The sequence below is a fragment of the Terrapene carolina genome, unplaced genomic scaffold (assembly GCF_002925995.2).
Source record: "Terrapene carolina triunguis isolate 2854851 unplaced genomic scaffold, T_m_triunguis-2.0 Scaffold24, whole genome shotgun sequence".
Lineage (NCBI taxonomy): Eukaryota > Metazoa > Chordata > Testudines > Emydidae > Terrapene > Terrapene triunguis.
The window spans coordinates 431640-459592 of NW_020664375.1; the positions used below are offsets into that span (position 1 = coordinate 431640).

At 44.2% G+C, this 27953-nt stretch overlaps 1 protein-coding gene across 1 annotated transcript; it reads right to left on the minus strand.

The window, feature by feature from the left end:
• Positions 1-2099: 2099 nt before the first annotated feature.
• Positions 2100-10075, minus strand: LOC113406288 (protein mono-ADP-ribosyltransferase TIPARP-like). Its single transcript, XM_026650268.1, has 5 exons — positions 9600-10075; positions 5195-5366; positions 4834-5021; positions 3242-3514; positions 2100-2541 (listed from the first exon to the last, which is right to left on the minus strand). The coding sequence occupies exons 1-5, from the start codon at positions 10073-10075 to the stop codon at positions 2100-2102; spliced, it is 1551 nt and encodes a 516-aa protein (XP_026506053.1).
• Positions 10076-27953: the final 17878 nt, after the last annotated feature.

Genomic DNA, 27953 nt, shown 5'->3' on the forward strand with positions numbered 1-27953 from the left:
TTAAAAACCACTATTTTTTCTGCTTTTTTTTCTCCAGGCTGTATGTGGTAGAACACAAATTAACCAGTGACTGAGCTAAGTGGAAGGCATGCTTTGTTTTCATCAGATCAAACTGTTTTTATCTTTTTAAAATATGTTTTTATGTTTAAATTGTCACCCACAATTCTAAGCATCAAACTAGTACTATTTTGAAAGCTATTTTTAAATATAAGAAACCAGTATAACATATAATAATGTTTAGACTAACAATACACAGTATCAATGAACAATTTTTACAATTAGAGAGAGTGTTTAAAAATGAGTAGAGTAACCCACAGGACACTGGCCAGTTCCTAACAGCCAGGCTCTGGCTGTTTGCAAGTGGTTTTGTGGCTCAGGTAGAGGGAACTAGCACAAGGGAGAGTTCCAGAAACTGTGAGAGGGAGCACTTGGCTAGAGCAAGTCATGACCTGCCTGTTCTTACAGCTGCTGGGAAAAAGCCAAAGATCCAGCCTGTGCTCTCCACATAGGGTGACCAGATGTACCGATTTTATAGGGACAGTCCCGATTTTTGGGTCTTTTTCTTATATAGGCTCCTATTACCCCCTACCCCCATCCCGATTTTTCACACTTGCTGTCTGGTCACCCTATCTCCACATGATCCATCAGACACAGGAAATCGCTTAACATCCACTCCCACATAATCTCTTGTATTTGTCCTCACACCGTCTCTCTTTCTCTCTCTCACTCTCTCTCACACACAATTCCTTAAACAAATATCACACATCTAATTGATTTAAAAGCAAAAAAATGCAAACAGTTCTAAATAGCAGAGTAGCAGTATTTTTAAAACAATCACTGAAACAGGAGACCTTAGCAAGCAATATGACAACATGTAACTGTGATCAGTAAAGAACAGGGCAGGGGGGGTATTTTGGAGCATGTGTGGGAGGGAAGGAGAATAGTATTTTATAAGCCAGAACTTTTCTATATTGCAATTGTTGGGGAAAAGATATTCTTTAAAACCCACAAGAAATCCAGGAGGGAAGGGTTCCTTCTTCTGGCCTGTGAATAAAACCGCATTTGAATGGCTTCTGGTGGTGGGTCCTGTGCAGGTGTTCTCATCTCAATGTAGCTAACACAGAAAGGGTATGTCTATGCAGCAGCTGGGAGGTGTGATTCTCAGTGTGGGTAGACATACACGCGCTAGCTCTGCTTGAGCTAGTGCCTAAAAATAACACCGTGGCATGGTGACACAGACAGCGGCTTGGGCTAGCTGTCCAAATACAATCCCGTCCAACCTCCTGGGTGTGTACTCGGGTGGCTAGGCCGAGCTGCCACCTGTGCCACGGCAACTACGCTGCTGTTTTTAGTGTGCTAGTTCATGTATCTGTACCTGAGCTGGGAATTAAACTGTTATTTTAAACAGCTGTTGTGTAGATATACCCAAAGAGATACCAACAATGAAGTGGAAGTCAGGGTGGGAAGGGGTGGAGTAGACTGTCAGGATTCTAAGAGGAACAAAGGGAGACTCTCTGATAATGTATATTGGAAAGGTCACATGCACCGGTAGCAAACCCTTGCTGCGTATGCCCCTGGGATGTTTTACTGAACATTTTAGAAGGCGTATGCTTTAATGAGAGGAGTGTGGAGGACACAAAACAGATCCCGACACCCCTGGGGTGGTTGTTCTGATCAGCAAAGCCACCATGAGGGTTGTTCTTTGTATCAAATGCTTTATGAATAGAGCAGTATGAATAACTGATTTCTGATTCAGTGGCCAAACCAGAAAAATGGGGGGGGGAATGCTTTGGGTCAACCTGAAACAAAATGTTTCTATGAACCAAAATATCAACGTTTCATTTTGATTTTGAGGGGTTTGAAGTGTTTTTAAATACCATTGAGGGAAAATCTGAAATGAAACATCTTTCCAAAAAAGAAAAGTTGAAATGTTTCATTCCAGAAATGAACTGTTCTAACGTTTCTGAAATTCTTTTCCCGTGACTGAAACAATTCACTGAAACTGACCTGAATTTGCAAATTGTTTCAGTTGACCTGAATCTGCATTTTTCAGTGGGGAAAAAAAAAAGTTGTGCACAAAATTTTTTGGCCAGCTCTAATTATGAACCATCTGTTGCAACAGGGTCGGAAAACAGCTTGTAGCGGATCAGGAAATATGGGTAGGACTGGCTACTGTTAAAGATCACGTAGATGCTGGAAGTGGAATCAACACATGAATCAAAGGGTGGGCCACTAGACCTTATTGTTGGGGGTTGACAGTAACTAGCATTCCCTACAGCAGACTTTCCCACCAGGACCTTTGCCAGAAACATATAGCGCAGCCCAGCCTTGCATGCTGTACAAAATCCATTTGAGTACTGGGCGTTCTTGACAAAATAGCTGCCTTTGCCAAAGGCAGCAAGATGCTGTCCTGAGAGACGAGGGTCAAAGCCCACCTGACAGATGGAGTTCTTGCTGTCTGCTGAGGGGCCATGGAAGAGATGCTGTTCTAGCTGTTTTTTCTCTTCTGTTGAGAGTCCTCGGGACATTATTTCCTTCTGACTGAGCAGAGAAAAGAACACAAACACAGAGTTATGGTTACTGCTGTGAGGGAACATTTGCTAAGGGGCTGGGACAGAATTGGAGACCTAGTCCTACTTTTATGTTCTCATTCCTCCCTGCTTACTCAATATCTAAAAAAACAAATCCTGAATTCTAAGCACTAAGGGTTCAGTCAGCTATCATTTGAGAGAGCAGAAGACACCCCACATAACTAATCACACCCACACCTGTGTATGATCACTGTTGTGCACAAGTTCTACTCCACCTAAGCTCAAAGATCACCCATCAAAAGCCATTATGCACTCACCAGTGCATTAAGATTCACCCACTGACAAACATGTTCACTCTAGTACAGTAGGATCTGCATTCAGTTTATTAGTGATAAGATCTATGGTTTGCCACCAAGCACAGCAGGATCTTCTTTCTAGGGTACTAGCACATCTGAGATTCAGGTTCCAAGATTTTTGAGGACACCAGGATCTGCAATGCACTATTCCCAACCTAGATCCCATGGTACATTCTATAACCTCATGTATTCCTCCAGTGCTGGGTTTAGCCCACTGGGGGCACTAAGCAGGAATATCCCCCCCCCCCCAACACATACTAATAATTAATGGGGGGCCTCCTTGAGCTGCTCGGAGCCCTAAGCAATTGCTTAATCTGCTTATGCCTAGCACCAGCTCTGTATTCCTCTTTATACCTGCTGTATTTTTGCCAAAGATACTCCTGCCTGATCCTGTAAATCCCTAACACCAGAAATGTATCCTCTGAGAGAGATTTGTGGAAGAGAGTATAAACTGTGCGGTACACTGCTTCTGATGGTGCTATTTCATGTTGCACATAAGTGGGTCCTTCTGAGGGGCATGAGATCCATGATGCAGGATATGGTCCAGAGTACCCATCAGTGGGATCCTCCCCAGGGATGTTGGCAGCATAAGGATGGAGATGTCCCCTACAACCATTTGGGAGTGTCCTAAGAAGTGAATAGGACAAATATTTGTTTGGTTTTAATATGTTCTGGTTACCTTCATCTTCCCATCCTATCCTCACACCCCCATGTTCCACCTTGTTTTAATTTAGACTATAAGATCTTTGAGGCAGAGACTGTCTTACTGTGTTTGTAGAGTGCCTAGCACAGGGGCCCAAATCTTGATCTCGGCACTACTGTATTATATATGATAATTACTTACAAAAAAACTAATTTCAAAGTTTCCCGGTCATAATGCATATGTACAAAGAGGATGAATTAAGGTTGCACAGGCTTTCATAACTTTCAAATTCTTGACATTGCAACTAGAGCTGGGCAAAAAACTGATTTTTTCAGTTTGCTGGCATTACCCTTCCACTCCCTCCCAAAAAAGTTGGTTTGGTTGAACCAAATCTAAAAATTGTGAAAAATTTTGGTGAATCAAAAAGATGTTTTGGGTCAAATTAAACATCTTGTTTGGCCCAAAGTGTTCTGTTTCTGGGCATTTTTAAAGGGTGAGATTCAACACAACAATGCACTACAATACCTTATGACTTTTAGCCCAGATGTGGGAGACTGGGTTTGCCTGATGTGGGGAAGGGATATGGAGCTGGGTCTTCCTCACTGAAGGTGAGCACCCTAACAAATGGGCTATAGGTATTCCAGGACAGGTCTCTCTCAAGCTTTTCTGTTGAAGCTGCTCCACTTTGTATAATTGATTAGTCATTGGAGCAGAGACTTTAACATAGGCCTTCTATATCCAAGGTGAGTGCCCTAACCACTAGGAAAACCATTGTCACCCTCATTCCTTCACCCAGTGACCATTCATTGTCATGTACAGTCATTCATGCTCAGTCCAGGGAGAGAGATGGCTGTGGGGGGAAGCCTGGGCTTGCCTTCTTCCCACCTCCTGCTACTCCAGTAGCTCCCAGAGGAGCTTGTGATGCTGCTGCTTTGTCAGTGGCATGGGCCTGTCCTTAGAATATTTGTGGTGTTATCATGGCATACTGCCAACATTTTCCTTAGGAAGGCAAGTGAGAGAAGGGAAATGGCAGACAGTCTGTAAATAAGCTAAACCTGAATGGAAATTTCAGGGAGAAAAGAAAGGAACTTCTCTAGCCCAAGGGCTTTCTCTCTGCTTTATATCAAAGGCCTGCTAAAAACAATGGATGTGTGAGAACTTCTCTCAAAACATCACAATAATCCTTTACAATAGAATGTGTTAAGCAATTTAAATATATAGGTGCCCTCACCAGTTCCCTATATAATTATCTGAATGCCACTTACTCCCTCTAAAAAAATGTATTGCAGGTGGAGTTACTTACCGCAGATGTGGAACCATGTCGATAGGTGTGTGGTAGGCAGGACGGCACTGAATGGATGACTTTTGTTCTGTTGTTGAGTTAGTTTGTATAAGGTTCTTCAAATCTAGAGTATACTGTTGGCCTTCGTGACTGAAGCTATAGCTTTGTAAGTCACTCTCAAAGGCATTAATGATTTCTTGGGAAATTGGCTATGCAGAGAGAGAAATTGGGGGGAGGGGGAGAAGAGATGGAATCAGAAAATGATAAGGAAGAAGGTCAGTTTTCCTATAATAATCCAGTTCTACTCTCATACACTACTTCCCACATTGCAACTCCCAACTCTGCCCTGGAGGGCATCACCTTTGCCTCTTTCTCTCCTGACCTCCTCATATTCCTTCCAATTGGTTTCATCAAGCCAATACATGTGCCACTCTGTGTGGAGATGTGGGTTCTGCTGTGGATCATGGGTGTTGGAGAGTCGCTGTATTTTGCCATAAGGACCAAAGGAGTACTGTTCCATCACATTTAGGTTGACTTTGCCTTTTGAACCATCCCTGTGGAAGAAACAGAACTCGGAAGAGATTCTCCTGCTGAAAGAAACTGGTGTTGAAGCACGAGCAAGCATCATTACTCTTGCACCATACCCCACAGCACCTCCTGCTGAGAGATGCTGAGAACAGAGTAGTTTGGAGCTCCCCATACAGCCAGTGCTCCTGCGTTGCTTCCTACAGCACATCCAAAAAGAATGTGCTCTTATAGGACTATGCACAACCAGATTTCAGGCTGGGGTAGTTGGACAAGCTGCTCTCTCACATCTCACAATCAGAATCTGCAGCACAGAAACTACTTCTTTTTTAAATTAATTTTCTAGCTTTTATGGTTGATTACCAAAGTTGGACTATCTGAAACCACATCCATACTAGGGTTGCCAACTTTCTAAACACACAAAACCGAACACCGTAGCCCAGCCCCATCCCCGAGGCCCCACCCCCACTCACTACATTCTCCCTCCCTTGGTGGCTGGCTCTCCCCCACCCTCACTCACTTTCACTGGGCTGGGGCTGGGGCAGGGTGCTGGGGTATGGGGGGGTGAGGGCTCTAACTGAGGGTGCAAGCTCTGGGGTGGGGCCACGGATGAGGGGTTTGGGGTACAGGATGGGGTTTAGGGTGGGGCCGAGGGACTGAGTGCGGGAGGGGGCTGCGGGTTGGGGCAGGGGGTTGGGGTGCAGGTGGGGGTGAGGGCTCCTGCTGGGAGCACGGGCTCTGGGATGGGGATGGTGATCAGGGGGTTGGGGTGCAGGAGTGGGCTCCATGCTGGGGGTTGGGGCAGAGGGATTCAGAGTGCAGGAGAGGGCTGTGGGTTGCAGCAGGGGGTTAGGGTGCAGGAGGGGGTGAGGGCTCCTGCTGGGGGTGCAGGCTCTGGGGTGGGGCTGGGGATGAGGGGTTTGGGGGTGTGGGAGGGGGTTCCAGGTTTGGGGAGACTGGGTCAGGGGGTTGGGGCTTGGGCTTGGGGCACGGGCTTACTTCAGGCGGCTCCCAGTTGACGGCGCAGCGAGGCTAAGGCAGGCTCCCTGCCTGCCCTGGCCCTGCACTGTGCCCCAGAAGCGGCCAGCAGGTCCAGCTCCTAGGTGCAGGGGCCAGGAGGCTCAGTGCACTGCTCTTGCCTGCAGACACCACCCTCACAGCTCCCATTGGCCATGGTTCCTGGCCAATGGGAATATGGAGACGGTGCTCAGGGCGGGGACAGTGCATGGAGCTCCCTGGTCCCCTTGCCTAGGAGCTGAACGTGCTGGCCGCTTCTGGGGTGCATTGCGGAGACAGGACAGGTAGGGACTAGCCTGCCTTAGCCTCGCAGCACCGTTGACCGGACTTTTAACGGCCTGGTTGGCAGTGCTGACCGGAGCCGCCAGGTTCCCTTTTTGACCGGGCGTTCCAGTCGAAAACCAGACACCCTGGCAACCCTAATCCATACAACAAATTTTACCCTTCTTTTAACCAGTTAGAGGGTGTAGTTGCCTAAAAACAGCACAAGGTTAATAATCAGTGAATAGTGTGTTAATTTGAACTGGGTACTATCATTGCTAATTTCCTGATCTGGCAGATGGATCTTTTCCTGTTACTAATTAGATTTATGTTAGTTTTGCTGTATGGTCCAACCCACTAATTACTTGATTATCTCTTCCATGGCTATGTCAGCTGGAAACAGGCTGATTTAAAAATGTTTGTAATTTGTTTTACTGGACATAGAATTCACACTATTCAGATTCATGAATTACAAAACTCCTGCATCTATCTATATTAGGGTTGTTTGCTGCCGCCCAGCACTTAATATCTAAGAACATCTACTACTTCTCTATTGTGGAAAAGTTAAGACATAGGTCTTGATCCCTACTTTGGACCAAGGATTTCTAGGTATTGGAAAGAGGAGGACATCTTGTCCATTTTGAATTTAGCAAAACTCAGTCAGAAGATGTAACAGTAGATCTTTGATCATCTTGCAGAGAGTGGTAGATATCTGACAGACTGCCATGCACTGCTGGGAAAAAGTCTTCGAAGGCTCAATCCAGTTTCTGGCAACTATGTGTGAGTTAGGGCGACCAGACAGCAAGTGTGAAAAATCAGGGCAGGGGGTGAGGGCTAATAGAAGCCTATATAAGAAAAAGACCCAAAAATCAGGACTGTCCCTATAAAATCAGGACATCTGGTCACCCTAGTGTGAGTGCTCCTAACCAGACTGACCACAGAATTAGTGAATCTTACGGACAGCCAGGAACCCAAAGCAGAGGAACTATTGGAGGATAGGGAACACGGAGTGAGGATGTGTATGATTCAGGTATTATTTTTACACCCTTACTATTGCATGTTTCTAAATGCAATTTGTGGTATGGATGCACTTGGGGTAAAGCAGTAACATATCAATGGCTCCTGTGCATGCTCAGTGGTCTTGTTACTGTGCTGGCAGAACTGTCCTCATGTGAGCATGGAAACTCCACCCTTCCAAGTGCCTAGCACAGAAAACGTTTTTTCTCTCTCCATACCTGCAGCCTATATTTACCCAAAGTACAAGTTAAGGATGGATGTGCCCTTTGATACTGCTGGCCCATGGCTCCCATCTCTCCATAATACTGCAAACAAGTCACACTTAAAAAAATGTTATGTAGTTGATTGATGAGTTAGCCTACAGTTTATTTAGGTAATGGGGTCAGGGTGCCAACACTGGTGCTAACTGCTGCTGCTGCAGAGTCTGTTACTGGAGTCTCGACTTGGCCAATGTACAAATGATGTCTTGGTTTGTAACTTCTTTAAAATATTCATCTGGGACCATGGAGAACTTTCCTGACATTCATTGTTCTTAGTCCTAAATCACAAGCAATGTATGTAATTCATTTAGCTCTGCCTCCTTTTCAGGAACCACCTCAGAGTGTTTTGTATTCTGGTATCATTGCTGCTTGACAGTCTGGAAGAATAAAAATCTCCAGAAGCTGGAGGATAGATCTCACTGAAGTACCTGGTTGGTTTGCATGATGGAAAATGGACACTGCAACCTTTGAAGCAGGATTATGGGATTGCATATGAAATCTGATAATCCTACTCAGAAAGCATGTGTGGGTTAAAAAAAATACCCACTGCCTTGGTGCCCCTATTGCATTTTGGGCACTGTGGTGTAGTTTCCTAGAATAGGCTCATAAAAACATGGCTAGGCAGAGCATTATTTATTGATGCAAAATCACAGTTGTGATGGCAGAAAAGCAGTTGAATGGATACAACCCAAACTGTTTACATTGTAACCAGGGCCGGCTCCAGGGTTTTGGCCGCCCCAAGCAGCCCAAAAAAAACAAAAGCCGTGATCGCGATCTGCGGCGGCAATTTGGCGGAAGGTCCTTCGCTCCGAGCGGGAGTGAGGGACCGTCCGCCGAATTGCCGCCGAATGGCTGGACCTGCCATCCCTCTCCGGAGTGGCCGCCCCAAGCACCTGCTTGCCAGGCTGGTGCCTGGAGCCGGCCCTGATTGTAACAGATTAAATGGAGCATGCCTCTAACCAGTAACAAAATTGCAGTTGTAGCTGTTGTGTGGACATGGTCTGAGTCTACAGACAGTTGCCCTGTACCATATTGCGTCTGTAGCTGGGAAAGGCTGAGATTGGAGTAGCTATGATCAATGTCATGTCATTTATGTCATGGAGGTCACAGAAGTCACAGAATCTGTGACTTCCAGAGACCTTTATGACATTTTCTGCCTCAGCCCCTGGGGCTGTGGGACTGAAGCTGGCAACCAGCAGGGCTTTGGCAGGGTTCCAGTGATAGGCGACAGCCTCCTCAGGGTCCCCCCGCAGGGTTCCAGCCACAGGTGACAGCTTCCTCAGGGGACCCTCCTCAGGGTTCCAGTGGCTGGCGACAGCCTTGCGTGAGGGGAGGGAGGGGGAACCCTGCAGCTGCCACCCACCACGGTGGTGGGGGAAACCATGGAGCTGCAACACCAAAAGTCACAGACAGGTCACAGTTTCCATGAATTTTTGTTTATTGCCCATGACCTGTCTGTGACTTTTACTAAAAATAACTATGACGAAATCTTAGCCTTCGCTATGATTTCCCTAGAATTAGTGCTCCTGCACTATTCCATAAGCACCCCCTGTTGGGATAGGGCATGACTGGAGTAGTTATGAACTTTCTACTTCTAAAGCACCACTATTCCAGTTGGGTGTGTGGGGGGAGGGGGTTGTCTAGGACAAGAGCAGCTAAGAGTTGCCTTCTGGGAGACGTTGGGTCTGGAGTTTTTCTGTCACTTACTTTTCCACCAGTGTAACTAGTGAGTCATTTACATTGCTGTAAAGTTTCTCCAGGTGCTGCTGAGCCGATTCATTCATGCTCTGCCACACTCCTTTCTTCTTCCGCATCACCTGCCAGTGGTAAGGGTAGCATGTGTGGTGAAGCTGGCATCTCTCCCCTTTGCAGAGGCCAAGCAGGAAGCGGTCACAGATCCTGATGCCGTTTGCCTGGTGGATATGAAATTGGATCCCATTCTCATCCTCGAGCTGCTCTGGAGCTACCAAATGGCTTTTAGAATCATCTCCATGCTGCATATTGTGGACATAGAGTGGAGTGAGTTCAGTGGAACTGGCTTCATATTGGCTGAAGCAGTAGGGGTCTAAGAGCAACTGGAGTAGAACCTTTTGGAAGAACAATTCCTGGGAGAAACAAAGAAAGAGAAGCTGAATAGGTGATGAGCTGTTCTGCTGCAGGACCCTGGGCTTCAAATTCCCCATCCTCTTCTCCCTTTCCCCCATAATATATAAAATGCTTTCACCATAAAACCGCCTCTCCCAGACATCTCCTGGATTAACCCCAGTTCACATCCAGCTATCTCCCAGCTGGAGTTCATTCACATACCTGCACACAAACATACACTGCACAAGCCCAATAAGACCTCACTTACCTGCTTTTCCCCACAGACTCTTCCCTGAGATAAATCATTATTTTCTGATCTTCAACCCCCAGCACTAGCATTTCTCTCCTCAAATTGATTTATTTTTATTTGTATTACCGTAGCACCTAGGAGCCTAGACACAGACCAGGACTCCATTGTGTTAGGTGCTGCACAAACACAGAGCAAAAAGCTTCTCTCCCAGTGGAAACCCCTTTTCCTGGACTTTACCCTCATAGCACCCTCCTGGCTACTCCAAAATGATGCCCTCTCTCTCTGGCTTTCCCCTGATAGGACCTCCTCCCATTTCTGATTCATCCCTGCGGGCAGGCACGCGCGCTGCTTCCATCATTCTCCATGGGCTTCACACTAATCACCCAATAGGTTCCCATTTTGCAGGGTTTCAGCCTTCCAGCATCCACCCTGCTCCCTCAACAGGACCTCACTCCTAGGATTCACTTTCAGGTCCATCATGCTATTTCCATAGGATTCCTCCCTCTCCCCCTGGGATTCTTATATACACAGCACCCACAATGAATATCCGTTTGCTTTTATCTGACTACAATCTGTCCCTTTATGTTATGTATGTAATGGGCGCCCAACCCCACAATAGCTAGGGTCTTATTGAGTCAGGTTACAAGTCACCCCTTCAGACCCCTCCAAACTGCTTCTGCAATGGGACCCTTCGGGGCCGTACGGTGCAAACACAGGTCACTCGCTGGGGCTCCAAACACACACTGGTCTCTCAGAGTATGTCTACACTACAAGTGCTACAGCAACACAGCTATGGCACTGCAGCTATGCTGCCATAGCGCGGTGGTGCAGACACTTGCTACAGCAATGGAAGGGATTTTTCCATCATTGTGGTAAATCCACCCCCCTCAAGAGGTGGTAGCTAGGTTGATGGAAGAATTCTTCCGTCAGTCTAGCAGTGTCTACAGCTGGGCGAAGGTTGGTTTAATTATCTTTCTCAGGGTGTGGATATTTCACACCCCTGAGCAGCATAGCTAGGTCATCCTATGTTTTAGGAGTAGACCGGGCCTCAGTGGAAGCATCTCGCCTGAGCTTCATCCCACTTCCTCCTGGCCCTGCCCTGCAGGGATGGGACCCCTCTGCAATGGGAGCAACAAGGGGAGTTAATCTCAGGGTATCTCCGGTGGGCCAGTGAGTTGCACTGCTTTAGGGCAACAGAGGACGGGCCCTCCTGTAACATGTCAGGATGTTAACGCCGGGCTGTGCTGGGCGGGGGAGTGATGTGTGCGTCAGCTCTGGCCACGCTCACCCCTCCTGCTCTCAGAAATATCCAGCAAGGTAGCACCCAACCTGGCTCCTCCTTAGTCTTAGCTGCCCTAAAGTCTCTTCCCTCACTGCTGCTCAGCCCTGTCTCCTGTCTCCCCAGAGATCCACCCCCACCTCCCTCCCTTGTCAGCGGGCTGGGTAATGCGACCCCTGCCTCAGCAAACCACAAGAACCCACTAAGGCTCCACACCGGCTAATGGGTTATTACAGGCAAATGCTGCCAGCCTGTTATAGTCACCTCCTCTCCTAAGCTTGTGGGGGGGAGCGACGCATGCATCAGCTCCGCCATGCTCACTCCTCCTGCTCTCTGTGCATGGGGTGCACAAGGCAATTCCATCTGTCAGTTAAACTGCCATTCCCATCTGTCAGTTAAACTGCCATCCAGCCCCAGCATTCCAGGCTGCCCGGCAACACTCTGCGCCCCTCCCACCCGCTGCCCTGGAGGGGCGAGATACTGCCTCCGCCATGGAGGGCTGTAAGCTGTAAAGGCATGGAAGCTTCACCTTCCCCAGCACACTCTCAGACACTGCCCCCATCATGGATCTTGAGCCTGCCCTGCAGGGACCCCCCATCTTGGGCTGAGATGGGAAGCCAGTCTCAGGATAGCTTGGCCTTATCTGGGAATTTCAATCCCCCCCCTCCAAATTTTTCAACCCCAATCATTTACTTTTGGGGTTAGCTGGCTTTGGGGGAGTCGTGCATGGATCAGCGCAGGATCATGGTCTCTCTCTCTCTCTCTCTCTCTCTCTCTCTCTCACACACACACACACACACACACACACACACACACACACACACAGAGGATAAGCAAGGCAAACTTTTGTGCTCCTCTCTCCCTCCCCATGCCCCACAGAAAGGGATGCTGCTGGAACCAACAGGGACTTTATGGTGTCTTGTATCATCTCTCTGTTCCATTCCTTTATGTAGCGTGAATATCAGTCTGCGAGAGAGTCTAGAAAGTTTGCAGTCCTCTCCCTACTCCATCCTAAACACACTGATCCGCAACAGGAGACTCCTCTTCCTAGGTTCACTCACACCCATTGCTCCAACAGCAATAATTAATAATGGACTCTCTTTGGGCATAGGGATTGGCAATGTATGTCTGCTGGGGACCTGAGAAATACATAAAATGGCAACCATTTGTCCCCAAAGTCCTGAATCAGTGGACACTGCCCCCAAACAGTCAGATGGAAACCCATTTCTCCACAGCCTCTCCAAAATTGAGCCAATAAAAATGTCTCAAGAAAAAGGAATAGGCACAGAAGAAATTTAATAAGTTCTTTATATTTAATCTTCAGAACATCTGATTAGAAAAACTGGGAGCTTCTTCATTAGACACCTAACTATGGATTTAGGAGCTTAACATTAGGCACTCATCTTTTAAAATCTTGGCCAGAAGTTTTAAGGCTATATTGTGCCTCGCTCCTGTGCACATGGGAAGGAGGGTGATTGCAAGAAGCCTCCCCCTGCCTTTCACACCCTCCTCCTCGTAGACAGTGAGGGAGCTCTTCAGACCAGAGGCCATTCTTTCTGAGTGTTTGGAAAGCACCTTGCACATAGTGTAGTCTACCATACTTATTGATCAGAATAACCCACTCAGTCATCAGGCACTGTTGCATTCTTCGTGCTTCCTGCAGTGTACAGGCTGCTTCCTCTTAGTGTTCTGAAGGTCCTAGCCAGCACAAAAAAGGCAGGGAGAAAATAGGGTCATGGCCCCATCACTCCTTGTCACCAGCCAGTACAGATAACTGGATAAACAGAGTAGGAAAGGTTCATCTTGTTAAGTCATGAGTATGGCCTCATTTTTCACTTGGAAGCAGGGTTGGATTTAGGGGCAGGCGACCCAGACAACCGCCTGGGGTGCCAGGCTTGGGGTGCGCTGGTCTCAGGGTGTTATTTTTGTTTGCGACAAAAGGGAAAATAGAATGTTTGAAGTAAAATGTTTTAGGTATTCCGTATGCAGATTCATTTTTCACTAACTTCCTAAAATGTTCTGGGCCTTTGTAGAATCTCACGGACCCTTCCAGACTTTTTGAGAACTACATTTTCCTCGAATACTGCTGTATTCTGTGAATTATGAGAACTGGTTGTATTTTCTGTCTAGACAAAAGAAAACTGAGAACAGCCATCATGGTCTGCACATACATAAAGGGATTCAAATATTTTGCACTTATACAGCACTTTACATTTTCCAAGCATTATGCAAACAGTAACTAATTAGTCCTCCAAACACCCCTGTGAAGTGTGTAACTAAGAATTATCCCCACTTTATAGATGAGGAAAATAAGGACAAGAGAATAAGTGAAAAGATATTACTTCACCTACCCAGGGGTGGCCCGTCCATATAGGCGAACTAGGCGGTTGCCTAGAGTGCCAAGTTAAATGGGGTGCCAAATTTGAGGGGGGAAAAATCAAATTTAAAAAAAAAATGAAAAAGATGGGAAAAAAATAGAAATAAAATAACAAAGATGTCATTATTTCAATTCCCGTGCACATACGGAGGGAATATGAATTATAATTAATTTCTCTACATTTCTGAGAATTTATTAATATGTCAAATATTTTATTTACTGCAAAAATAACATTTTAGCTAAAAAAATTTCAATTTGCGACATAGGGTCAAGATGACCCACTCTGCAATTTTGATAAGCAATGGCTCAGCCACAATGAAACACATCCGCCAGCGACAAGAGCTGCAATGCTAGTGACACCTAACTCGAATATACATCAAGGTCGTATAGCCAGAAATTCATGTAGAGCGGAGATATCGCGAGTTGATACATGTCAAACAGTCATTTTAACACACGTTGCAGTAGATGGTTAACAATCGAGCGAATACTGTGGAAAATTGTGTTTCTTGGTGCCAAAGAATAAAGAATAACATCTTTCAGCATTAAAATCCAAAATATGAGTATCTTTAAGCATTATTAAACCTTAGCGTTATTATCAGGCTGTATAATTATTAACTTCTCTTTGTTATAACTGGTTCACTTGTAATAAATAAGGTCCATAAAAGAAAAGTAACAGCGTTAACGCTTAATAGACTACGAAAGTGAAGACGTCACACTCCAAGCGGGTAACTGTGAGGAAGGGGATTACTTTCCAAACAACCGGTGTTGGATTATAATGTCAAAAAAGGTCATTTTGTTTCCGTGTTTCCAGATGAAGGAATTTTACTTGGAGAGGAGGTTAGCTCACATCTGCATGGAAGCAGTTTGGAACATCAAGATGAAGGTATATTACTTTGAGATGAGGGTAGCTCACATCCACAAAAAAGCAGTTTGGAAACTCAAGATGATGGAAACTTACTTCTAGATGAAGGCAGCTCACAGCATCAGAATGATATGGAAGTGGAGAAAATTTATTCACCTTCAGAGACACATGCAGAAATTTAAGTAAATGAAGTAGAAGGAAGAAAGGATGAGGAAGTTACAAACAAGTTACAGTATAGGGACCCAGCTTCATGGCCCAGATGTGATGACAGTGTGCGGCAAATTCTTGTGGAACATGGACCCGAACAAGTTCATGAATTTCCCTTCCTTACGGATGGAAATAAAAGAAAATTCTCTGCTCAGCATTACAAGAGGAAACTCATTAATGGGGAGGAAGTTCATCGAAACTCGTTACAATATTCAGTGTCGAAGGACTCTATGTTTTGCTTTTGCTGCAAGTAGTTTAGAAATCAAGCAATTGGTACATCACTTACTGAAAATGGTTCGAAGGACTGAAAAAACATATCTTCAATTCTCTCTTCACATGAAAGAAGTACAGAACATTTGGAATGTTTTCAAAATTGGAAAGAACTTAAATTACGATTGAAAAAAGGAAAAACTATTGATAAAGAAAATTTACGTGTAATCAAGGAAAAAGAAGAATATTGGCAACAAATATTAAAGCGTCTAATTGCTTAGTGAAAGTTCTTGGTGGGCAAAATTTAGCATTCAGCAGCCATGGTAGAAATGAAAAATTATACACTCCAGGTAATGGAAACTTTTTAAAATTTGTTGAATACCTAGCTTTGTTTGATCTAGTCATGAAGGAGCACCTATGTAAAATAACTGATCATGAAACACAGGTTCATTACTTAGGAAAAAATATGCACAATGAACTGCTTCAACAGGGGGAGGGATAGCTCAGTGGTTTGAGCATTGGCCTACTAAACCCAGGGTTGTGAGTTCAATCCTTGAGGGGGCCATTTAGGGATCTGAGGCAAAAATCTATCTGGGGATTGGTCCTGCTTTGAGCAGGCAGTTGGACTAGATGACCTCCTGAGGTCCCTTCCAATCCTGATATTCTATGAACTCCTAGCAAATACCAAACAAAAAAAGAAAATTGTAGAAGCAGCCCATTCCCAATAATACTAGACTCTACACCAAATGTGTTGTGTTGAACAAATGACAATGATCATTCATTTTGTGGATATGGAAAAGTCTGCAGATGAAGATAATGTTGAAGTGTTCATGAAGGAACATTTTTTTGGGTTTCTTACCACTGAAGGAGACGACTGGAGCATTTATGCCTGAAACTATTCTACAAGAGCTTGAAACAATGTTATCTGTTGAAAACTTATGTGGCCAAGGCTATCATAATGGGAGTAATATGAAGGGTAAAGACAATGGTGTGCAAAGGAGAATGATGGAAATCAATCCTAGGGTCTTTTTCATTCCTTGCAGTTTGCATTCTCTGAATTTGGTTGTTAATGATGCTGCTAGATGCTGTTTGGAGGCAAAGCAGTTTCTTTGACCTGGTGCAACGTGTTTATGTGTTTTTCTCAGGCTCAACACACCATTGAGAGATTCTGACTTGCCATGTGAATTCTCTAACTGTGAAACCACTTAGTCAGACAAGATGGGAGAGTCGCATTGATGCTTTGAAGCCTCTTTGCTATGAACTTGGAAACATTTATGATGCCCTAATTGAAATTTCTGATGATACTACCTTTACTGGATCATCTGGCAATACAGCACGTTCAGATGCAGAAGCTCTTGCAAATGGCCTTTCCAAGTTCAAATTTGTGACTTCACTCATTTTGTGGTATAATATCCTTTTCGAGATTAACCTCACTAGTAAGCAATTTCAGGAAAAGAACTTGAACATACATTCTGCTATTCAAAAACTGCAGCAAACTAAAAATATTCTGGAGGCATTCAGAAGAGATGAAGGGTTCGAAAGAACACTGGTAGATTCTCTCGAGCTTGCTGAAGAAATAGACTTTCCAACAGAATTTGAACCAGAGCCAGTTCGCATTCGACAAAAGAAACAGCAGTTTTCATATGAAGGATGAGACCCACCCATTCAGAACCCAAAACAAACGTTCAAAGTGAATTTGTACTTCACAGTCCTTAATACTGCTATTCACTCAGTTGACAAAAGATTTCAATAGATGCAGCAGCTAGAGTCAGTATTTGGCTTTCTATATGATATCCACAGCTTGCAAAAGTGAGCTTCAGGCTTTTTCAAGACAACTTAAGAAACATTCCACTCCTGAAGAAGTACTGAAGTTTGTTTGTGAAAATAAACTCAGACAGTTTTCCAAACATTTTTATAGCTCTATGCATTCTTTTAACTTTGCCGGTTTCAATAGCTAGTGGGGAACGTAGCTTCTCAAAGTTAAAATTGATAAAAACATATCTGTGTTCAACCATGGTGCAAGAGAGACTTGTTGGACTTGCCACAATGTCAATAGAGCATGAAATAGCTGGAAAACTGGATCTAAAAGAACTAGTAACTGAATTTTCATAACTTAAAGCAGAAAAAGTCATGTTTTAAGAGCACAGAGTGTTTTTTATTTGGAGTGTTTTGTAAATACAGGTTAAAGTTCATTGAAGAGTTTTCTTATTTCTTTCTATATTGGATGTGGTGGTAATGGCAGTTAAAGCAGGATAGCATAATGGATGAGTTTGGTTTTGTAATAATAAAAATTATAATTAACATTTGTAATGAATTTTTATTTGAAATCAGATGGAAATATCATCTAGCTGTTGTGTACAAATCTATTCTGAAAATTTCATGTCTCTATTTTATCTGATCTTGGAAACATTGGTTGGACAGATGGATAGATGGACAAACTGAATAATTAAACCTCTGTTTAAAAAAATGCTTAAAAACATTAAAAGAAAAAAGGGGCAAAATGTTTCCCAGTTTACCAAAAACCTCTGGGACAAACTATCAAGGCCTAGAGCCCACAAATACTTATACACATGAGTAACTTTATGCATGAGGGGTAAAATTCTGGCCCCATTGAAGTCAGTGGCAAAACTTCCATTGGTTTCAATAGGGCCAAGATAATGCCTCTAAAGTCTCATTGAGTTCAACAGGAATGCTTACAAGAATAAGTGTTTGCTGGTCCAAGGCCCAAAGCTAGACTCCCATCTTCTATAGATAGTTTAGCAATAATAAAATGTATCCATCACCCTACAAGATTATCTAGATGACTAGGGGTACCTGCCAACCCAAACGTTTCTATTTCAGAACTCTTTTTATCATTATTGCTATGACAAAATTTACACTTTGTAGGAATCACTTTCTTAAAATTGAAAATGGTTTATACAGGTAGAGAGCCTGGCATTAAGGTGTAATTCTGAGCTCATTTCCTACAAGTGATACTGATATTTTGATTTTGGTGTTAAAAATCTTTCCTGGCCAAATTCTGCTCTGACATGAACTTGCAGGGGGTGGGGTTCCAAATTAATTTAGATGGGAGCTATGCATGCAAAGCAGAGGGCAGAATTGGGCTTCCTAATTTTATAGTGACATTAAATTACTATTAGCAGCATTCTGTAGGATGTTGGTGTTGATCTAAACAGTAAAACTGCATACATGGAAATTGTTTGTATGATCTAGTTCAAATCTGAACAGCTCAGAGGAGATAATATATAGTGAATTCTTGTATGAATTACTCCCGTTTGGCTAGGTAATGAAATGGCATAAACTGAAATGAGAAAAATGATTCTTGATGATCCATACCTGTCACTAAAGCCGTAAGAAATAGCCAATGGAGATATAATGCAAACTAATGTAGAGTGGTGTGTTTTTCTTTCTGGAGAATTTACCTTTGCTTTGTCAATTCTTTGTTAAGCTCCTTGCCAAAGCTAAGGGCTGGCTGCTCCTCTGTCCCCTCTTCTGGTCTCTTCTGAGTGTACTCCTACAGGTCTTCAGTCTCTGGGGCAGAATACTGGGATTTTCTCACTCTCAGACCAGACCCAGTAGTACAGTACCTTGCATACTAACTGTGATTACTCAGCAGGTCCAACTGGACTCAGTACCTATCGTTCTTCCCTTTGGGTGCTGTGAGAAATAGTAACCCCAACAACCTTCTTCAAACAAAGTATGTTTAATCTTAACAGTAGGAACACAGCACAAGAGAAACGGATTTTTAAAATCATGAAACAGTGTGTATGCCTCTCTGTCTTACTTAAAGGATTTAGGTAGGCATATCTAACTCCAGACTTCTTTCTCCCTGGAGTCTAGGGGTCAGACTATTTCCCAGCAGTCTCTGGCTTAGTCTCCTTTTTAACCATCTAACATCTTCAGGAGAATGTCTAAGACTATGTCTACACTTACAGCACTACAAGGTCATAGCTGCAGCTACACTGCTATAGTGAGTGTCAACCCCAAAGCACTACAGCAATGGAAGGGGTTCTCCCATCACTGTAGTTAATCCTCTTCCCCAGGAGGTGGTAGCTAGGTCAACAGATGAATTGTTCCATCAGCCCTGCTCTGTCTACACCAGGGGTTAGATCGGCATAGTTACGTCTCTGAGGGGTATGGATTTTTCACGCCCCTGAGAAACGTAGCTATGCCAATGTCCATGTTCAGTGTAGATCAGCTCTCAGTCTTTAAATCCTTCTTAGGCACTGATCTCTTCCCCCTCAACAGGGGCTCAGACATTCCTGGAGAAACTTGTTTAGCGAGTCCAATTGGGGAGCTAGCCAGTGCATCATGGCCAATGGCTCCCGTATTGTCCCTCAAGTGTTTGAAGAGTGGCATATCCAGATTTCCCTTCCCCCTCCCAGGCAACTTTTCCTGACAATGTTGCTAATGACTTAACACAATATGTACATGAAGTGCAAAACACAATAGCCCAATCAAGATACAGTATTCATAAATTATTACAGGCAGCTACAAAGCCATCACACTCCTTTTTACCAGTTATAGCCCTAGCAGCCTTTTTCGCAGTCATGTCCACAGCTCAGTAGTTGAGTCTTATTTGTGTCTCTTTTTAGAAGTCCTGACTGCACCAGAATGCTCTAGACTGTTCCGTGGGGAGCACTTCTTTTCTTTCACTCTCAATCATTGTCTGCATATATAACTATCTGTACATAGAAGTGCGCACACACCGTCGTATAAACAAAGGATTCATAAAAGCAGGCAAGCTGTTGAATTTTTTTGTCGGTTAGCATTGCTGCATAGTTGAATCAAAAGGAGGTGGTGCAGACTTTCCATTTGACTTTCTGCTCCTTGAATGCTGAGCAGCTTTCAGCGCTTCTGGGATGCTCATTTCCAATCTTGGATGCTGAAAGAATCAGACTCCAGTTCTAAGTTAATGTCTCCTGGGATATTTGGCCAGAGGACAGTTTCAAAACAGGCTATGCTGTGTAAGATATCGTTTTTATTGCCACTTGCTCAATTTAAATTGCTGCTTATTAATATTAAAATGTTAATACTTTTTGAGCGTTGGATCAGATTTTACTTATTTATTTGGAAATTAAACTTGAAATACTTTTGGCAAACATTTACTAGTGTTACAGCTCTGTTATCTAAGTGTGCTAGAAGCATATTCGTCTCTCCTCTTCCTCATCCTGTTTTTAATGCCCACCCTCATGGCTCTGTATCTTTCCCACCATCCTGCTAGCCCAGCAGGACTAGACATGTTTCCCTTTGAAGTCTGTAAATATTCTTTGATCACCCAGACTGATAGCTAGCCAATTATGCAGACATTTAAATATCTATCTGGAGTACAGCTGGGGAAATAGTGGGAAAATGTATTCACAAATATTTGTGCAAAATCTGACTGGTGATTCTGTTTGGCTAGGTTTGTATCCTTTTTTATTTGTTTTTCTGGCAAACATTGGGGTTACCACTATTTGTGCATAGAATTGCTGGGGGAGGGAAGCTTTTATTTATGAGGATACAAGTGTGAGTACCCAATGAATCATATGCTGCAGGACTATAGGAATTAGTGCTAGAAGTGTTGGGATGCCCACCCCTCTGTACACTATGTGATGGGGTGATCTGCCACCTTAAAGGTAGTGGTGCCTGATGGGGCAGTCCACCCCATCATGTACCATGGCCCTTTAAGATTTTGTCATGTCTGATATGCAAAGGCCAAGGATCTGTTGGAAGAGAGGAAACAGTCCAAGGAATAAGTAGTGTGTGGGTGGAATCCCATTATTATTTCGTCAAGCGCCTGGACCAGGACCCTTGCAGAATTGGCAGGGTCCCCTCTCCTCCAGCCATTTGGGATGAGCTTTAGGAACGGGACCAGCATATATGCTGCCTCTCTCTCCTAGCAATGCAGGCATCAGCAGAAGAAGGCTGAACCCTCGGGGCTTCGGAACTAATTGTGGAGGAAAGGCTCCAGCTGAAGGAGAAACATACCAAGGTCCTACAGCTGGCCTAAGTGACTAGTCTGGCTCCAAAAAAGAGAGCTGGGTGACTCCTCCCTGAAGGAGGGAGATTCTGATGGTTTGAGCCACAGCCCTAGCTCCAGGAGGAGGGCTATGGGAACTCTTGCCTTAAGGAGGGAAACCATAAACGTAGTTTGAAGAATGGCTTGGTAAGAGCTAGAGAGGCTCAGGAGCCACCAAGAGCAGGGGCTTTCAGCAACAGACTAGTGTGGTGAAAAACCACCTGGGAAACCAGACCCTCTGGAGGAGAGGATCACAAGATGTGAACCTGAAAAATGGCCTAAAAGAGGAGCACAGTTGGAAGCAGGCCAAGGAAATAGTAAGGGGTTGGGAGAAATTGGCCCCAACAACCGTATACGGGGTTTCTAGCCTGAAACCAAGAGAGTGAGTGAGCGAGCATGGTTTCCCCTACCAAACCCAACAAGAGGGTTTCTTAAGGCCTTGAACAAGCAGGCCACAATCAAAGAGACCAGGGACTATACACCTTCATGTAGTGTGACTGGCCTGCTGAGGTATTGAACTCTTTACAACCCTGAAAGGGGAAAGGACTACCAGCAACCTAGTTGGAGGGCAGAGGTTGTGACAAAGGACCAACAAGCAGGCTAGACAGCAAGAGATCCATCAGAGGGAAACTGAAGCAGTCTTATTGTATCTCCAGGTTTTGCCACAAGGGGGCACACAAGACTGAAGGCAACCCTTAGCACACTAGCTTAGGGTGTTTGGTAGTGAAGGTGTTAGGAGATGGGGGAGACCAGGCAACTGAGACGACCAACAATTTCAGCACAAATACAACTGACTTATCTGTGGTTATTGCAGCATGAGCAGCTGTGGGGAGGAGAAGGGATGTGTGAGCTGTGGAAAAGTCCCTTGCCTAGAAAAAAATTGCACATCCAGTCCTAGAACATGGATAAAGGCGTCCGTTCTTGGGCATGGAGTCCTCCGATTCCTGCCCCTCCTCAGTTTCTGATCAGACACCCTATGGGACCACCTCCATTCACAGCTGTATTCTATTGTAGAAGAACAACATTTGTTTGTTTTTTGGGTGGAGGGAGAAATTGATAACTATTCAGTGTGCTGTCCAAAATCCGACTGAACGAAATGGGTAACTACTGACTGTATTGTCTAAAATCTATCCTCTCAAATATAAGAGATCAATATCATACCAAGATCTAGGAATTAGTCCCAATTGAATTGCCCTAGTAGCATAATAATATATAATTGAGAAACTTTTAAATACCACTTTATAGCTCATTATCTGTGCCCAATTGAGTAACTGCTCTTTCTCTAGAGCAATTTAGATCCTGTTTTTGATTCTTTTATTTAAAAATTAGATCTATTTTTTTAAAGACAAGCAAACTGCTTCATATAACGTAAGAACTGACATGAACTGTCACCCAACACTTGAAACAGATCCATGCTGAATCTCATTTGTGATTCAAACAGTTTTTTGACAATATTTTTAAAGTAACTTCCTTCCCCATTTCACTAATACCGTAACACTAATTTAGTGATCTAAGCAACTGGATGGAAACAATAATGCTCCTTATAGTCACTAGATTAAAATCCAACAGGTTTCACTTGCCATTACCTTAATACTATGGCAAGAGGTACTCTGCAAATGCTTTGAACAGATACCCTCAGCCCTACATCCTTCTAATTAATTTTACACTTGCAATTTTCTTATTGTGTTTGCTTTCAGCTGAGCCATGTAGATAATCAGTTCTTGCATGAGTTTTCTGGATATGATCAATTATTTTCTGTTAAATATTATCTATGGTTTGGTAGTGACTAGAGACAGAACCAATCAAGGATCGGTACTCTATCATGCTATCTGATGAATAACATCCATAGATCAGTCCCCACCCCAAGAGCTTATATTCTAAATGAGAGGCTAGGTCTACACTACCCGCCTGAATCGGCGGGTAGAAATCGACCTCTCGGGGATCGAATTATCGCGTCTCGTCGGGACGCGACAATCGATCCCCGAATCGACGCTCTTACTCCACCAACGGAGGTGGGAGTAAGCACCGTCGACGGGAAGCCGCGGAGGACAATTTTGCCACCATCCTTACAGCGGGGTAAGTCGGCTGTGATACGTCCAATTCTGCTACGCTATTCGCGAAGCTGAATTTGCGTATCTTAAATCGACCCCCCCCCGTAGTGAAGACCTGCCCTAAGACAGGAGCCAACAGGAGGGATACAACAAACCAGGGTGTTGGGGTGGGGAGCACGAGGTAACAGTGAGACAGTTATGATTAGCGTACATAAATGTTTTTATTTCATGGTGTCTGATAATCTCAGCATGCTTGTATCCCATGCAATACCTTCAGCTGTTGTATGCCCTAGGAGTGAATACTGCATTTCATATTTTAGATCACATCTTGAGTAAGAGACACGTTATGCACCTTTTTTCTGTCTCCCTCAAGAAGTCATCGAGGCCATGCCTCTGCACTGAGGTAGGACCAACTAATCCTAGACCATCCCTGACAGATGTTTGTCCAACCTGTTCTTAAAAACCTCCAATGACAGGGATTCTACGAACTCCCTTGGAAGCCTATTCCAGAGCTTAACTATACTTATAGTTAGGAAGTTTTTTCTAATATCTAACCTAAAGCTCCCTTGCTGAAGATTAAGCCCATTACTTGTTTTACCTTCAATGGACATGGAGCACAAGTCATCACTGTCCTCTTTATGGCAGCCCTTCTCAGTCATCTTTTCTCTAGACTTAACATGCCCAGTTTTTTAACCTTTCTTCACAGGTTTTTTAAATCTTTGATCATTTTTGTTTCTGGCCTTAAGACTCTCTCCAATTTGTCCTCATCTTTCCTGAAGTGTGGTACTCAGAACTGGACACAGTACTTCAGCTGAGGCCGCACCAATGACAAGTAGAACAAGTAAATTACCTCCCATGTCTTTCTTACAACAGTCCTGTTAATACACCCCAGAACATTAGCCTTTTTTGCAGATGCATAACATTGTTGACTCATATTCAATTTGTGATTCACTATAACCCCCAGATCCTTCTCAGCAGTATTATCACCTAACTAGTTATTCCCTATTTTGTAGTTGTGCATTTGATTATACTGTAGCATAAAACATAACAAACTAACCTCTTCTTACTAGGTGCTGACTACAATATGACCTAGCACCCATCCTGCATTGATTTGTATGGACCATTCTGAACTTGACCCTCTAGAGGAGTCAATTTATATTCAAATTCAGTTACATGACTATTAATCAACTTGGTTCTGGCAATGATGTAAATGCCCCTTGATGCATTACTCTTGGCAGTCTCAAAATAAGAATGAGTTTTTGCATGCAAATCCCATTGACTTTCTAAATATTCTTCCCCATAAAGAGGATCTTTGAGAAGCATTAGACTCGGACCTAATTATGAACCCAAGAATGACTGGCAAATGAACAAAAATAGTGACCATGACACTGCTGAAATAAGAGTAATAAAAACAATAATACAATCTCTTGAGCCAATGAGATGATTATTTCTGTTCTGAACCGTCATGCAGTAGATCTAGATTTCATTCTTGTTGGATTGAAATTCATCACTCCGCAGATGGCTCTAATAAATCTTTATTAAGGCAAAACACTCAGCAATCAGTGATCAGTTACTTACAAGTGGGAAGCACATCAGGACAATCTCACCACAGTCCCCTTCAGCACTGGACAATTTGCAGCTTCCCTAATCTTTTGTTAAGTTGATTTATGTATAACTTTTTGTTATCTTTTTTATACATATGTATTAGTCTCTCATTTTCATATAAACTCTCCTCCCATGTCAGTACAGGTTTTATGTAGGTTCAAACCAATTTCTTCTAGCTTTGAGGTTACTGTATCTTTGGTTTTTCCTAACAAACATGATTTCTCTGCATCTTCTTGCACATGTGTGGCACTAAACATGTAAACACTACAACAGGGGTAGGCAACCTGTGGCACACGTGCCGAAGGTGGCACGCAAGCTGATTTTCAGTGGCACTCACACTGCCCAGGTCCTGGCCACCAGTCCAAGGGGCTCTGCATTTTAATTTAATTTTAAATGAAGCTTCTTAAACATTTTAAAAACCTTATTTACTTTACTTACAACAATAGTTTAGTTATATATTATAGACTTATAGAAAGAGACCTTCTAAAAACGTTAAAATGTATTACTGGCACGTGAAACCTTAAATTAGAGTGAATAAATGAAGACTCGGCACACCACTTCTGAAAGATTGCCGACCCCTGCACTACAATTTCTTACACATACACAACACTAATTATGCTGAGCTGTAAAACTGTTAAATCACAGCAGGCTTCTGTAAGGCCTAAATATGCCTTTGCTTCCAATAATTCTTGCCCCTGATCTGTTGCTCCCTGTTTAAGCAGGGAGTGAGAGCGCTGTGGAGGCACTGCACTCAGTCCCTGAGGGAAGCAGGCATCTCATATTGCTCTGCAGTGACTCTCCTCCTAAGAGGTGTTTGAGCATAGGCGCTGAGTTTTGTTTTTGCTGGTGGGTGCTTTTGAATAGGTATGTGTGTTTGGGGGGCAGGGCTGCCCGGGGGGGGGGGAGGGGGGCAAGTGGGGCAATTTGCCCCAGGCCCCACAGGGGCCCCCAGGAGTTTTTTGGGGCCCCTGGAGTGGGGTCCTTCACTCGCTCTGGGGGCCCCGGAAAACTCTCGTGGGGCCCGGGCCCTCGGAGCTTCTTCCGCTCCAGGTCTTCGGCGGCAATTCAGCCGCAGGGGGTCCTTCCGCTCTGGGACCCGCCGCCGAAGTGCCCTGAAGACCCGCGGCGGGGGGGTCCTTCCGCCCCGGGACCTGCCACCGAAGCGCTGGGTCTTCGGCGGCAATTCGGCGGCGGGGGCCCCCCGCCGCCGAAGACCCCAGGCCCCCTGAATCCTCTGGGCAGCCCTGTTGGGGGGTGGGGAGTGGCTAGAGGGGGCACTTTGCCAATTTTGGGGGGGAGGCTATTTTCAGTATATTTATACACTCCTTTCATATTCTAGTTATTGAATGTTTCTATCATTGGTATCTTTACTCATTTAATAATGATTACATTGTTATGAACTACATAATTACATTATCATGAATTACAGTATATTAAAATTGCAATCATCTACAAGCTGTCTTCACTATTGTCATAAAACATTACATGTTAAGCATTGCCAAAGAAGTAACAGTATTTCTTTTATATTGTTCCATAAATAGGGGTTCAATAGATATCTCTGGCGTCTCATTAAATATGTCCTTTATTAGTTGCTTCTTACACTCTTCAAGTCTTAAAACACAAGTACACTTTCACAATTACACAATAAAACAAGGTTCACAATATCACAGCTGGTCTGTCACTTCACTTCACTTTGTTCTTATATCTCACTGACTGACTGGTGATATCCTGCACTTGATATACCCACGAGGGCATGGATGACAACATTCTAGAGGTTTGAGGAAAATGTAGTTCTCAGAAAGTCTGGAAGGTTCCACAAGATAACCTGCACATCCACCAATGTGATATATGCCATCATGTGCCAGCAATGCCCCTCTGCCATGTACACTGGCCAAACCAGACAGTCTCTATGCAAAAGAATAAATGGACACAAATCTGACATCAGGAATCATAACATTCAAAAACCAGTAGGACAGTGTTTCTCAAACTGGGGTCACCGCTTGTGTAGGGAAAACCCCTGGCAGTCCAGGCAGGTTTGTTTACCTGCCCCATCTGCAGGTTTGACCGATCGTGGCTCCCACTAGCCGCGGTTTGCCGCTGCAGGCCAATGGGGGCTGCTGGAAGCGGCGGCCAGTAAGTCCCTCGGCCCGCGCCGCTTCCAGCAGCTCCCATTGGCCTGGAGCAGCGAACCGCAGCCAGTGGGAGCCGTGATCGGCCGGACCTGCGGCTGGGGCAGGTAAACAAACCGGCCCGGCCCGCCAGGGGCTTTCCCTACACAAGCGGCAACCCCAGTTTGAGAAACACTGCAGTAGGAGAACACTTCAATCTCTCTGGTCACTCAACAACAGACCTAAAAGTGGCAATTCTTCAACAAAAAAACTTCAAAACCAGACTCCAATGTGAAGTTGCAGAACTGGAATTAATTTGCAAACTGGATACCATCAGATTAGGCCTGAATAAAGACTGGGAGTGGTTGGGTCATTACAAAACCTAAACTTAATTTCCCCAATACTAATTTCTCCCTACTGTTACTCACACCTTCTTGTCAACTGTCTCTAATGGGCCATTTTCTTACCACTTCAAAAGTTATTTTTCCTCCCTTGGTATCCTGCTGTTAATTGATTTATCTCCTTAGACTGACCTCACACTTGGTAAAGCAACCCCCATCCTTTCATGTATTTATACCTGCTCCTGTATTTTTCACTTCATGCATCCGATGAAGTGGGTTCTAGCCCACGAAAGCTTATACCCAAATAAATTTGTTAGTCTCTAAGGTGCCACAAGGACTCCTTGTTGTTTTTGCTGATACAGACTCACACAGCTACCACTCTGAAACCTGCCAACGTTCTAAGAGATTAGTGAAAAATGAATCCACATATAGAATACAGTACTTGAAACATTTTATTTCAAACATTCTATTTTCCCTTTTGTCACTAACAACAAAAACCGTCCCCCAAGCCCGGCCCCCCCAGGCGCTTGCCTGGCTTGCCTGCCCCTAAATCCGACCTTGGTTACTGCTGTGTTCTACTTTCTGCATCATGCAATATCTGTTTATGATAACTGGTGTTTATGGAATAAAATTGTTATCCCTTTCTCCATTTAGCCCAAGCTAGCCTCCTTTCAAAGTAATGTAC

Bases quoted from the DNA above. Each gene is read 5' to 3' on its own strand.
- LOC113406288 (XM_026650268.1), bottom strand. From the start codon at position 10,075: ATGGGGAATTTGAAGCCCAGGGTCCTGCAGCAGAACAGCTCATCACCT. The intron at 5,367-9,599 runs GTAAGTGACAGA...TTTCTTCCACAG, and splicing joins CTAGTTACACTGGTGGAAAA to GGATGGTTCAAAAGGCAAAG. The intron at 3,515-4,833 runs GTAAGTAACTCC...TTCACTTCTTAG, and splicing joins GACATGGTTCCACATCTGCG to GACACTCCCAAATGGTTGTA.